At 43.2% G+C, this 13,710-nt stretch overlaps 1 protein-coding gene across 2 annotated transcripts in view; it reads left to right on the top strand.

The window, feature by feature from the left end:
* The window catches only part of FNBP4 (formin binding protein 4), a 37,382-nt gene extending 23,956 nt beyond the window's left edge, over nucleotides 1–13,426 (top strand). For both annotated transcript variants that reach the window (XM_089675838.1, XM_089675837.1), the window contains exons 13-17: nucleotides 3,858–4,141; nucleotides 4,617–4,740; nucleotides 4,830–5,086; nucleotides 9,591–9,748; nucleotides 11,009–13,426. In XM_089675838.1, coding sequence (XP_089531964.1) covers nucleotides 3,858–4,141; nucleotides 4,617–4,740; nucleotides 4,830–5,086; nucleotides 9,591–9,748; nucleotides 11,009–11,099 — 914 coding nt within the window. In that variant the 3' untranslated portion in view covers nucleotides 11,100–13,426. The remainder of the gene's footprint in view (nucleotides 1–3,857; nucleotides 4,142–4,616; nucleotides 4,741–4,829; nucleotides 5,087–9,590; nucleotides 9,749–11,008) is intronic.
* The last annotated feature ends 284 nt before the right edge of the window (nucleotides 13,427–13,710 follow it).

Raw genomic sequence — 13,710 nt, 5'->3', positions numbered from 1 at the left:
GCATGTTTTTTTTAAATTTTTTATTTATGTAGATTATTTTTTTTTTTTTTTCTATATCATTTGTAACACAAACCTATGGAATTGCATCATTCAAAATAATCTACAGATTTGCCACTGCAATTTTTAACACATCCTGTAATGTTGGTCAAGAAAGTTCTCCAGGATTTTTGTGAAAATGTTGCTTTGTGCAGAATCACAGGGGAGGGTTTTCTTTTTAAAATCATTCTTATGATAGTTGTAGTTTAGCCACTAGGTACCAAAGGTGCAGTTCTATATAGCTGACCTCCAGGCTGGTATCTGAAAAGACTACTGGAATGCGTATGAGAAATGTCTTCATTGCCAAATGATTTGAGATTCAGTTTAGCCAGTCTTGGAGTTCAAGCACCGCTTTCCAGACCGGGTTAGCAAGACTTCACTTAATAATTCATCAGCCTGCTGATGTGACTATCACTCTTCATTTTCCTCCTGTCAGCAAACTCTTAGTGTTAGTCTGACAGCACAGCACAATGTAGTAAAGCCCTTATTGGCTTGCAGTGCTGCCCTTTATTCTTACAGTCTGAATTCTGTTGTGTAATAGATTATGGAAAGCTAATATAGAATTCAGGCACTTATTTGTAATATTATTATTATTATTATTATTATAATACAGTATTTATAAAGCGCCAATAATTCGCTCAGCGCTGTACATTACAAAGGGGGACAGAACATGTGACAGAACAATAACAATACAATGCAAAACATGAGGGGATCGAGGGCCCTGCTCTTTCAAGCTTACAATCTAGGAGGGAGGGGATAGTGGCACAGGAGGAGATAGCTGTGGGGGATGGAGTGGTAGGAAGAGTGGAGGAGGTCGGCAGGTTAGGAGGGGGTGGTGTAGGCTTCCCTGAAGAGATGGGTTTTCAGGGTGCGCCTAAAGGAGAGGAGAGTAGGTGATAATCTGATGGGTTGGGGAAGGGAGTTCCAGAGGATGGGTGACACCCTGGAGAAGTCCTGGAGGCGGGCATGGGAGGAGGAGACCAGGGAACTAGAGAGAATGAGGTCTTGTGAGGAGCGGAGTGTGCGTGTTGGGTGGTACTTGGATATTAGGTCAGTGATGTAGTTCGGGGCAGTGTGGTGGACAGCTTTGTACGTCAGTGTTAGGATTCTGAATTTGATCCGTTGCGCAATCGGATGCCAGTGGAGGGATTGGCAGAGGGGGGTGGCGTAAACGGAGCGGTTGGAAAGGTGAATGAGTCTGGCAGCCGTATTCAGGATCGACTGAAGCGGGGATAACCAGCGGCGAGGCAGGCCAGTGAGGAGGGAGTTGCAGTAGTCGAGTCGTGATATGATGAGGGAGTGGATGAGCGGTTTAGTGGTTTCTGGGGTTAGGAACGTGCGGATTTTGGCGATGTTGCGGAGGTGGAGTCTGCACGAGTTTGTTAAAGATTGGACTTGGGGCTGGAAGCATAGGTTGGAGTCCAGAATGAAACCAAGTACTCTGGCCTGCAGGGCGGGTTTGATGGTGGTGTTGTTGGATGTGATGGAGAAGTCAATGGGGGGTGGTGTCCGGGCTGGGGGGAAGACTAGAAACTCTGTTTTGGAGAGGTTCAGTTTAAGGAAGTGGAGCGACATCCAGTCTGATATGTCGCTCAGTAGGTGTGTGATTCGGGCGGAGACTGAGGGGGTGAGGTGGGGGGTTGAGAGATTTGTGTGTTGTCTGCATTGAGGTGGTAGTTGAAGCCCTGAGAGTGTATGAGTTGGCCAAGGGAGGAGGTGTAGATGGAGGAAAGAAGGGGCCCGAGGACAGAGCCTTGAGGGACCCCAACAGAGAGGGGGAGTGAGGGGGAGGTGGTAGCATTATAGGCAACGCTGAAAGAGCGTTGTGACAGGTAGGATGAGAGCCAGGAGAGAGCAGAATCTCTGAGGCCGAGGGAGTGTAGTTTTTTGAGGAGGAGGGCGTGGTCGACTGTGTCAAAGGCCGTAATATACATTTAATAGCCAATATAATGAATGCGTGACTGGATTAAATGAGATTCTGCTCTGTGTTCTTGAAGTATTTCACATGTGCTAACAGTACAGTAGGGCAGTAAAGGGAGGTAAGCCACAGCAGTCATAAAGGCTATGAGGTATATATGGTCAACAATAAACCTACATTGATAAGCTGCTTCTTTGAAACATTTAGATGCACCATTTTAAAAAGTGGCTCATGGCTGCCAGGACTAATATATTGAATGCTGCATGTGTGGTTTTTTTTTTTTCCCCCCATAATATTATAATGGGGTGTAGAAACGGGGGGCGGGGCTCCCCCAATCCACCAGGGATCCCCCATCGCCGGTCGTATTAAAGCTTGTGCTCTATTAGATGGAGCAGTAGAGGAAGGAATCCGTTAGGGCAAAGAGGGTCTACCCTCATTGGGAAATAATGTTGGCATAATCAGACTTTGATTTTGAGGCATGCCCAATTCTTGAAGAATTTCTGTAAGTTTGTCTTGTGTAGTTTAACTCAGTACATACATTTTTGCAACCTAACCTAATGAACAGCTCTTTTAAGGAAGGTATCGATGTTTTCCTCCAATGTGTGGGAACACGCATTCTGACTGCATTTGCCATGTGCATGGCCAGGGATTTCCAATAGTGCTTGTTAGGGATATTTATTTATTTCGGGTACTTATATAGCGCCATCAATTTACGCAGCGCTTTACATATATATTGTACATTCACATCAGTCCTTAACCCTTGAGGGGCGTACAATCTAACGTACATTCATACATACACATATTAGGGCCAATTTAGACAGGATCCAATTAACATACCAGCATGTCTTTTGTAGTGTGGGAGGAAACCGGAGTACCTGGGGGAAACCCACACAGGCACAGGGAGAACATGCAAACTCCAGGCAGGTGGTGCCGTGGTTAGGATTCGAACCAACAACTCTAGTACTGCCAGGCGGAAATGCTAACCATTTAGCCACTGTGCTGCCCGGGATATATGATGCAGCAGGTATTGGGTATAAATGGTGACTTCCCCAATGATCTGGTGCACTTTTTGCCAGTATGGTTGAATCATGGGGTATAGCCACCACACATGAAGATTACCTTCTTCCACTAAAGAATGCCAGTGGTGTTTTGGTAATGAAGAGTAGTATTTATGAAGGAGAGAAGGCAGGCATTGTATACAAGTGTTTACATCATTTGTAGTCCTTTTCTTGGATAATATTTTAGGGAGGCCTTGTGTATGAGGTTATACATTCCTCTTCAAGGTGTACCCTCAGCTCCATTTCTCGTATTTTCCAGTATGTAAAGATGAGTGGTCGTATAGGTGGCAGATGTAAGATGTCTCTGGTGTACCCAAGAGGCAAATAGATTGAAACAAAGCTGGCTCTCTGCCGTAATTCTTTTGGAAAGCTGGTTGGCTCAGGAAATCCCTAATTTTGAGATCTGCCCACATAGAGGGGGGTCACTCATCAGGTGATTGAAGCGATATGTACGCTTGATTTTGAAACAACCCCTGATTAAAAAACTTGTGATTACCTTGTGGGTGTGCGCATCGATTTCTCAAAAAAAAAAAAAGTCAGACTCGGCAGAAAATCAGGAATTTAGTCTAACGGGTCAGGAGTCCTGGGTTCTGGGATCATAGAAATTGAGGACTGCTCGCAAACTGTCCAGAAGGTTTGTGTAGTCACACCAATAGGCGGGCGAGTATATAGGCATTATGGGGCTGCCTAAGAAGTTATCGATGGGGCAGGGTGCAGAGAGTATGGAGTGAAGGATTGCTGCAAAGGGACCGCCACCTTTTATGTGATACATACACGTTCCAATCCACCACCCGGCATGCTTTGTTTTATTGTATTTATAACCTTCATTGTTCTCTTTTTTGCAGATTCCATCCCTGCTAAAACATCAACTAGTGCACCAGTTGGTCAGTACTGGAACTACGGTCAGCAGCCCCCACTACCTGTAGAAGTTCCTCTTCCCCCGCCCCCTCCCCCTCCTGACTCCCCTCCCCCTCCTCCTCCTGATTCCCCTCCCCCACCCCCACCTCCCTTGGAGGAAGAAGAAATTGAGGAGGTTGAAATGGAAGATGATGATAATGTTGAGCCACCAGTCCCAGGAATGGAGACTATAGTCATGACCTCTGCCAAAACTGAGACTCCTGCCTCTAAGGTGAGCCCTTGTGCCAGTAATTAAGGGTCACTCTTTTACAGCCTCGTAGTTGTATGTGCAGTGTGAGATCTAAGGCTCTTCTGTCTGAGGACTAGTCTTGGGAGATTTAGAATGAGATTCGGAGATGTCACCGCTGTGCTGCTTGGTTTTCTTCTTTCTGGTCCTCTGACATGAGGAAGCAAAGCCTTATATCTCTACCAGAATGGCCACCTCTACACAGAGCCACAGTGCAGAACAAGGCATGGAAAGTCCGTGATGGTGATAGATCAGCTGAGAGGAGATCACAAGAAATACTGGTGACTAGTCCTTTTAGCTGGCATTTTTTTATCGTTAATATTTCAGTTCCTCATTAAGGCCAGTAGGATCCCGGGCATTGAATTGTTAAACAGCAGGGTTAGGGCTTGGCTTCAGACAGAGCAGAATTTCAGACCAATGTGTGTAGCCAATGAAATAACATTTGTTCTGGTCATTTCAGGTGAAAAATGAGCAGGCTGTATCTGGAAAAGCCTCAAAGAGGAAAGCCACAGATATTTTTCAGGAACAAACGGTGACAATAGGAAGTTGTCCTGTGCTCTACACTCAGCAGGCTCTCCCTGCAGGTCAGGATTTGTTTACTGTCATCTGTAGCGTGGTTGGGTTTTAGCTCGTGAGCAACTTTTGATAACATTTCTGTGTTTTGTACCATCAGGTCCTGCCATAACTACCATGAATGTTGCATCCAGTTATATGGGGCTTCCACTCCAAGTCCCTGCACCTATGGTGATGACGAGTTTGGATTATACTATTCCAAGCAATCCTATGGTGCCAGCTATACCACTTGTGATGTCACATACTAATATTCCAACTCCAACAGTGCCAGAGCAAAAGGCCCCATCTCCACAACCCCAGCCACCCCCGAGCAAACCACAAGCAACTGAGAAGCCGAAAAAGAGTAAAAAACTGAAGGTATTGCGTGAACTGCTTTATGGTAGTTGTAAGGTATCATGTGTAGAGCTGCAGTGTGTAAAGCTTTATTAAATTCAGTAATGAATGTCAGGTAACAGTGGGCCTTTTGTCAACTCTATGTACACACTTTTATTTCTTTAGTTTTAGATAAAGTAATTCTTAAAACCCTTCTATGTCCCATTGTAGAGATTTCTCTTCGTTCCTCTTGTGCACACACGTAACACTAATAGAGAGTTAGGCTGGCCATGCACTATACAATTTTCTGTCCAAGTTCCTTTAGATTTACCTTCAACTATGTATTGCAAGGGCCTGCTTAATTGGATACAATTGAAAGTGTTGTTTAGGTTTGACCTCATATTATATGGTTTTTGGTAAATCTAAAGCAATTTTCGAAAGAAAATTGTATAATGCATGGCCAGCCTAAATCTCTCCAAAGTGAGGAGAAATACCCTTTTTAGGCAGTTGTAACCAGAACAAGTGATTTCCCCAATCATCCGTCCCTGCAAGATGCAGTGCATCCATTGCTTGCTTGCATGTGGAGTGGGCCCTAAGTGGTTGCAGGAGATCAGCAGCAGTGAGAAGCAAAAAAGGATGACAAAAAGTGAAAGCAATTTTATAAAATAAAGGCAGTTGTTCATGATACACAGCACTTTAGCAAACTAAACGTCATTTAAGGTTTACATTTAAATTCTTTAAAGGTAAATGATGCCTATTGAGCTGTGTATTTTAGCTCAGGCAAATTCTGTGCTGCCGTTTTCTGGCGGGAGAAGCTGTGAAGATCTGATGGTATGTTTGTTTGCAAATGAGAACATATTCTGGGAGAGTACAGGTATCTCGTGTTTGTGACGTTCTGGGAGAGTCTCGATATTGGTTATGAAGCTGTGGAGGTTAAAACATTCAGCTCTGTTGCCAATGATGACATTGCTTTGGGAGGGGTTATATTTAGCTAGTAGAGGTCCGGCACCTTTGCAGACCAGACCTCCCCACTTCTGGGACCCCCAATCTTAGACTAAGTGGACTGAACTGGACTACACAGTGGGGTTGATTTAATAAATAGTGATTTTGTTTTTTTTTTGTTTTTTTTTTATTTTAAACTTCACATGATTGCTTATTCAAAGTGAACACCGGTTTACCGTACTTCTTTTGATTCACTTTGAAAAGTGGACCTCCCCTATGCTCTGTTAATCAACCCCAGTTAAGGGGTAGGGCAGGGGTCTGCAACCTTTAAGACATAAAGAGCCACTTGGACCCGTTTCCGAGAGGGAAAAAAAGACTGGGAGCCGCAAAACCATTGCAACATTTAAAACAAATCCGACACTGCATATATTGCAAAAAGCGCTCTGGTCATGAAGGGGGTTTAAGGGCCCAGTAAGCAAAGGGTTAATCAGGGCCACAGTGTATCGTCATAATCACAATCATAGCCTTAGGTCAGTGGTGGGCAACCTTTTTTTTTCAACTGAGCCAAATCTCGCCAAAACCACGATTGAAATTTATTTTGAGAGCCACATTTTTAAAACTGAAAATACATCCCCCATATAGTAATTCATCCCCCATATAGTAATTCATCCCCCATAGTAATTCATCCCCCATATAGTAATTCATCCCCCATATAGTAATTCATCCCCCATATAGTAATTCATCCCCCATAGTAATTCATCCCCCATAGTAATTCATCCCCCATAGTAATTCATCCCCCATATAGTAATTAATCCCCCATATAGTAATTCACCCCCCATATAGTAATTCACCCCCCATATAGTAATTCATCCCGCATATAGTAATTCATCCCCCATAGTAATTCATCCCCCATATAGTAATTCATCCCCCATATTAATTCATCCCCCATATTAAGTCCCCAAGTCCCCCCTGTGTCAATTCACTTACCTTTGCTCCATGCGTTCCTCTCGCCGTGTTCCCGCGCCGTTCCGGTGTAGCATGAAAATCTGTCTCCTATGAGGATCTGTCCCCCTCGACGTATCTGCGCATGTGCCAGTTTCAGGCATTAGCAGCCAATCGGCGATCTCCGGCACATGCGCAGATACGTCGAGGGGGACAGATCCTCATAGGAGACAGATTTTCATGCTACACCGGTCTTCAGGGCGGGGACTGTGAGAGGAGCCTAGCGGGAGCCTAGCTCCGCGGGCCGGATTAAAAGGTCCGCCGGGCCGTAGTTTGCCCATTGCTGCCCTATTGCCTGTCACCTGGTGGGCAGTGTGCTCCAGAGCCGCAGCCAAGGTGAAAAAGAGCTGCATGCGGCTCTGGAGCCGCGGGTTGCCGACACCCGGGGTAGGGGATGTGTACACTTTAGTAGTAGGTAACCTGGTGACTGGCTTCTCCTATAAATGTGTTCTTTACATCTTATTGGCAGGGGTGGAAAATCAGTGTAGACTTCAGAAGCTAATGGGGGATTTTATGAGTCAAGAAATGTGTTTTTAATAATGGCAGAAAGTTTTACATTTTGCTATTGAATATAATTCTTCAATGCACACTGGTTAGTTGGCTTCTATGAACTTAATCCATTATTCTGCTTTATATATTCCATTAAATCCCACTGTTTCAGTAGCGTAAGATGTGCTAGTGTTTTATTTCACCTGTGTAGTGATTTCCTACTAGCTTTCTGCAGACTCCTTACATGGAGCTTTTAGTCTTTCCGAAGAGAATACGTAACCTGCAGTAGTTCCAGGCCAACACTGACACGAGTGCTGCCATAAACTGTACTAACCGGAGAGACTTAAACTCCAGGAATTGCAGCAGTTTTATTGGCCTATAGAGGGTTAAGTAATGGACTTGTCTTTCTTGTTACGTATCCAGATTTTTACTGACTGACAGGAGTATAGCTATCCCTCCTGGTGCTCCAATGCTGGTTCAAGTCTCGAATGCATCATCTACAGACTTGTTTGCAGCCACCCTGCCTACCCCTCCTGTCCTCTTTGCTTAATTATGGAAGGCTTTATGTTATGTGAACTCAGAAAATAGCATATAATCTATGAATGGACAATGGAGGGAGGGGCAGGCAATCGCGCAGAAGCCACATCTCTCCTGTCAGAACACCAAAACTATAGCAATAGATATACTGCTTGTTCTCTGTAAAAGTTGTGAAAACTCTAGTGCTCTGTGCTGGCCGTAAAAAGGCAACAGCCGAGAATCTGAATTTGATATATCCTGATGATCAAACATATTCTTACTCTTCATTTTTTATTTTTAGAGTTCTTGATAAAGCAACCGGAAAAAAGTTATGTGACATAACAGTGTGCAGAGAGACCATATCTTTGTAGAGTGCTTGCCTCCTGGTGTAATTAGTTTTTTCCAAAGACTTTTTTTTTTTTTTATAAAAGTCTTCAACAGTTTACAGTCTATAAAACCAAACCTACTTTAACCGCTTCCCGACCGCTCTATAGCAGAAATACTGCTACAGGGTGGCACAGGTGCACAAAATCACATATAGATATAGATTATATATACACACACACACACACACGTGATTTAGCCTTCCTGGGTAGGGAGCACGCTTGAGCCCTACCCACGCCACCATTCACGGCCACGGCTGTCAATCACCGGGTCCCGGCCAGTAATTAGTCGCCAGCGCTCAATGATTTCCGACCATCACTGACGAGGAGGAGGACTATTTTTTGTTTACTAACGGTCCTCGGGCACACTGCTCTGGATGGCTGTGCACAGCCATCCAGAGCAGTGTGATTACAGTGAAACACACACACACCCTGCCCCCTAGAAAAACACTCCCTGCACACAGTTAACCCTTTGAGCGCCCCTCATGTTAACCTCTTCCTGCCCAGTTCCATTAATATAGTGTCAGTGCTTTTTTTTTTTTTTAGCACTGATCACTGTATTGGTGTCACTGGGGATGTCAGTGACACCAAGTCAGTCCTCCCCCAGTGTCAGAATGTCCGCCGCAGTCCCGATATAAGTTGCTGATCACCGCCATTACTAGTAAAAATTAAAAAAAAAAAAAAAAATCCCAGTGTATATACTGCCATTTGTAAATGCTATAACTTTCTCGTAAACCAATTAATTTACACGTATTGGGATTTTTTTTTTTGGTGAGGGCAAAGACATGTTGCAGAATACATTTTGGTGTAAATTTGATTTTTTAAAATATTTTTTACTGGACATGTTTAATAGCAAAAAGTTACAAATATTTTTTTTTCTTTCTCAAAATTGTCGCTTTTTTTTTTTTATATATATAGCGTGAAAAATAAAAAACATATAGGCGATCAAATACCACCAAAAGGAAGCTCAATTCGTGTGGGGGGAAAAAAAAGGATGTAAATTTCATTTGGGTGCAGAGTTGCATGACTGCGCAATTGTTAGTTAAAGTAAGCAGCGCTGTAACACAAAAACTGGCCCGGTCAGGAAGGGGGGTAAATCCTCAGGAGGGCGAGTGGTTAAACAGCCTACACACTTGGCCGTACATTCTCCTGCTGTAACTTGTACAGTCACATAAACAGTGCTTGTCTTCTCTGGTAATCTCTAACCTTGTCTGTAGGTTAAGAAGAGTAAAGTAAAGATGCCCTCTCTAGTCCAGAAGTGGCAGAACATCCAGAAGGAGCTGGACGAAGAGGACAATTCCAGCTCCAGCGAGGAGGACCGAGGTGTTCTTAACCAAAAACGTATTGATGAGTGGAAGATGCAGCAGCTGAGCAGGTATAAATTAAGGCCTAGGGAAATCACTGAATTCTTTCCATTAACAATTGTTTCATTTCATGCAAAACCGGACAACATTGTCACATTCTGTGTTTTGAGCTCCCCTTTCTTTATATTGCACGGACTGACAACAATATGGCTTCTAAAAAGTCAGGACATTCCAGCTGCTTCATATGTCCAGAGCACATACCAGGATTAGATCTACTCAGATGTGTTCTGAGAAGAGATGGCCACACACAGGAGCGGAACTTACATTGTCTAAAGCCAAAACTACTAGAGTATGGAAGGATTGGATCCTCAGGGTGGGGGGGGGGACAAACAAACAAAAAATACACCCTGTATCCCATTTGGGAAGATTTACTTTTGTTTCCTGTCACAGAGACACAATACTAAGAGGAAACTCCCTAATAGCTGTCACTGAAACAGGTGTCCCCATTTCTGTTACCTGCCTTTTCCAAGTGATGATTGTAACATTTGGGATTTTGCATCACTTTCTTGTCCAGGACAAGTTGAAAGGGTGAATCTCTTCAGTGTAGACATGTTTTCTAACCCATTCACACAGTGCCCCCAATAGCAAGCCTCTGCACCCAGAAGGGTTTTTTTTACTTTGATGCATAGAATGCATTAGGGCTTTTTCACACTGACAGACTGATCCGGTCCTCTTCTCAGTTTTTCAGGTGGACCCGCTCAGACCACTCATAGCTCTCTGTGGAGCAGAGGATGACAGCAGACGTGTCCACTGACATCCGCCGGCATCCGATCTGATCCTGTATGCAAAAAACAGACGGATGGGGACAGGGGCGGACTGACCATTTGGAAACTCTGGCTCTGCCCGGGGTTAGTAGGGGGTCCCATGAGATGCCCCTGGTACCTTTTTCATAGGCTTTTTTGAGTTTGGGCGAGGACACAGGGGCCCCATGATCCCCTATTGCCCGGGGGCCCCATGAGTTGTCAGTCCGCCCCTGGATGGGGATCCATTCCCTATTTGTTCATTGGATCAGGCGAACGTCGGATGGAAACGGACCGGTGCATAGTGGACCTGCCATCCACCTGCTCGGTGGAGGGATCCCCCACTGGGCAGGCGGATCTGCTTGACGTCCGCCTCGTCTGAAAGGGACCTTTTTAAGGTATAAAACCTTGAGCCTTTAGAACCACTTTAATGTTTATGTGTAGGTGTTGTAACATCATAAAATACCTAAACTCACGTCTCCTACTGAATTGTACTGTGGCCTAATCCTTTATATTTGATCTGCATTTCAGTGGCATGGCAGAAAAGAATGCCAATTTTGAAGTCCTTCCTGCAGACTGGCGAGAGAGATTGAAGAGACGGAAAATGGAAAAAAGCACGTGACCACTTTTTGTACACTTGTATACTTTCTTACTTCACAACTGTTACTGTAAAAAAAAAAAACAACAAACTTCCTCCCCGTTTCCACCCCCCTACCCTGGCGTTGTCATCCGGAGAGTTGGCACGACTTGTCACCAGCTGTCACCCCCTCTGGCCTTGATGTTTTTCTTCCCTCATGCAGAGCTGCCTTTTTTTCTTTTGTATATTTCTCAAACTGTTCTGTTTTATTTGATTTTGTATTTATTTACTCTTACTTATTCCCTGATCCTCCTCACATTGAGGTACATTCCTTCACAGTAGACTTCCCTCCTCTGTAACCTAAAGGTGGGAGCCAGTTAGGGACCTTTTCTGAGGATGGATGAAGCAGTTTTATGTTGTACACAACCCTTTTTTGTCTTGCAGCACTTTCCTGATATTTTTTTTGTACAATCTGAGCCTTTCTTACCCAGCCCCTGGATGGTAATTCTGTGATGGTAGACCTCTATTAGGATGGATAACATCGCAGGGCCACAAGTCATCTCACGCTAGGAGAAATAAATGGTTTTGATTTGGATAAGTGCTGCTTTTGCTGTGGAAAGGTAAAACTGCACAGTGTCAGATTGTCTTTGTAGTAACCATTTTCCTCACAATTCGAACTCCTTGGTGTTAAAACACAAAGGGGGCTAGCACTGCCACAGCATTTGTAAGCAGTGGCAGATCTTTATTCTATTCACATTTGTCATCGGATTAAAATCTGCTCAGGTGTAACGGTGCTTGTCGTTAACCATTACTTTCATATGGCACAACTGTGGCCTCACATGGCTGACTTGATATTGCTGCACCAGCTAACAATGTGAAAATTGTGTTCTTTTCATCAGCTTTTGATTGGAAAAAACAAAACAGTCACATAGATATGAATGCTCTGTCTCCCAACCATTGTATCCATCGTTTCCTGATTTCAAACAATTGAAGTTGGGGTGGAAACTGATTATGCCTTTTAATTAGCTTTCTAATTACTTCCAAAGAAAGTTCCATGGTTCGGGAGCTCGATGATGGGAAATGATCGCAGTAAATTGCTCTAGACCATCAAGTTGATTTGGTTTTTTTCTATCGAAATCTTTCAAAATTGTCGTGTGTATGGCCAGCAGTTTGATTTTTTTTGTTTTTTTGTTTTTTTAATTTTACCTTTTCATTATGAATAGGAGGCTAGACCACTTTTACCAATAGAGCGCAACAGCTATTCACTGTACTTCTTTATAATGAGTGGGTTGCCTAACTGACTCCTTTGTCCAGGCCAAGCCGCTCTGAGTGCCCCAGCAGCCCCAAAGCTGGTTATTAAAGTGAATGAAAACTCTAACAATTAACCTTTCCTATTTCTCTTTTTATCTGGTAAGTGTACCATTGAAAGCTTTTTGGTATATCTGTTGGTCGGTCCTATCAGAAATCCAGAGCTGACCCTTGTTTTAGAGCAGATTATGTGTTATCTCAAGTAGAATAATTATCCTTCACAGTTCTTATCTTGTCAACCAATGACATCTTCTCCTGGGCTCCTTCCAGGTGCTGGACTTTCAGCCTCTTGATTGACCATCAGCGATATGACAGCTGTGCATGTACTCAGGGTCATTCATTACAACAAACTGGCACTGTGCCAAACATGCAGCCCAGTGTTTGATCAGAAGATTGCATACCGGGCACGTAAGTTAGCTTTATTGCAGAAGAGACATAGCATGTTTCTTGTGCAATAAAATGCTGCCTGTTCCCTATATTTTTTATTCCCACTTTAAGACACAGACCAGCTGGTCAGAGGGATCACTTATACAGAATCCCAGTAAAGCCCCAAGACCAACCAGGACTTTTTTCTCAGTTTTGGGTAGCGTTGAAATGTTAGATCTTTTGTGTTGAGAGATTTCTTCTTTCTTGTCCAGGTGACATATGTCAGAACAGGAAGGGAGGATAAATTTTCCCCAAAGGGGAATCTGATTAATTCTAACCCTTCTCTGCGCTATCCAAATAAAAAAAAAAAAAAAAGACTAGAGTTTTACTTTAGGCCTTTCAAAAGATAAACTTTGGTTCTCTCTTCTGACATTGTAGCAGGTTTATTAAACAGTGTCGTTAGATGAAAAGCACTTTGAATAATTTATAGTGTTTTTTGTTTTGTTTTTTTTTGTTTTTTTATTTTTCTTTATTTTTTATTTTTTTTGCCTGCCCACAGATGATTATAATCTGTATGTATTGGATTTTACTCCAAATAAATTGGCCATACTTTGAGAGGGTGCAATGTATTTTAAACTCTTCAGGTTTTCACTGTTTGTAAATTATGTAAATATCAATAAAATGCATTTTTACTTTCATCTCAGGTTGTTTATTTTTTTTTTCCCCTTGTGTGAGTACATGGTTTTAGACTGTTGGTGTATGTGGTCTTTAATATGCAAATACAAGAACAAAAATGTAATGCAGCTTGCCAGTCTATAGCTGCGATAACTGATTAGTTTTTCCTCTTAAGGCTTCTTTATTTTCACCCTGGTGATCCTGTCAGTAACAATTCTATTCACTCACTAGAGTATCTCTATTGAGCAGCATTCCACATTAAAACGGTAAGTGTGCTAGGACTGCAGAATGCCAATCTCTCTATTCA

This window comes from Staurois parvus, unplaced genomic scaffold (assembly GCF_062004578.1).
Source record: "Staurois parvus isolate SC_StPar_1 unplaced genomic scaffold, SC_StPar_1.0 ptg000159l, whole genome shotgun sequence".
Lineage (NCBI taxonomy): Eukaryota > Metazoa > Chordata > Amphibia > Anura > Ranidae > Staurois > Staurois parvus.
Note: the sequence above shows the minus strand (reverse complement) of the source record. Positions and strands in the feature narration are given on the sequence as shown.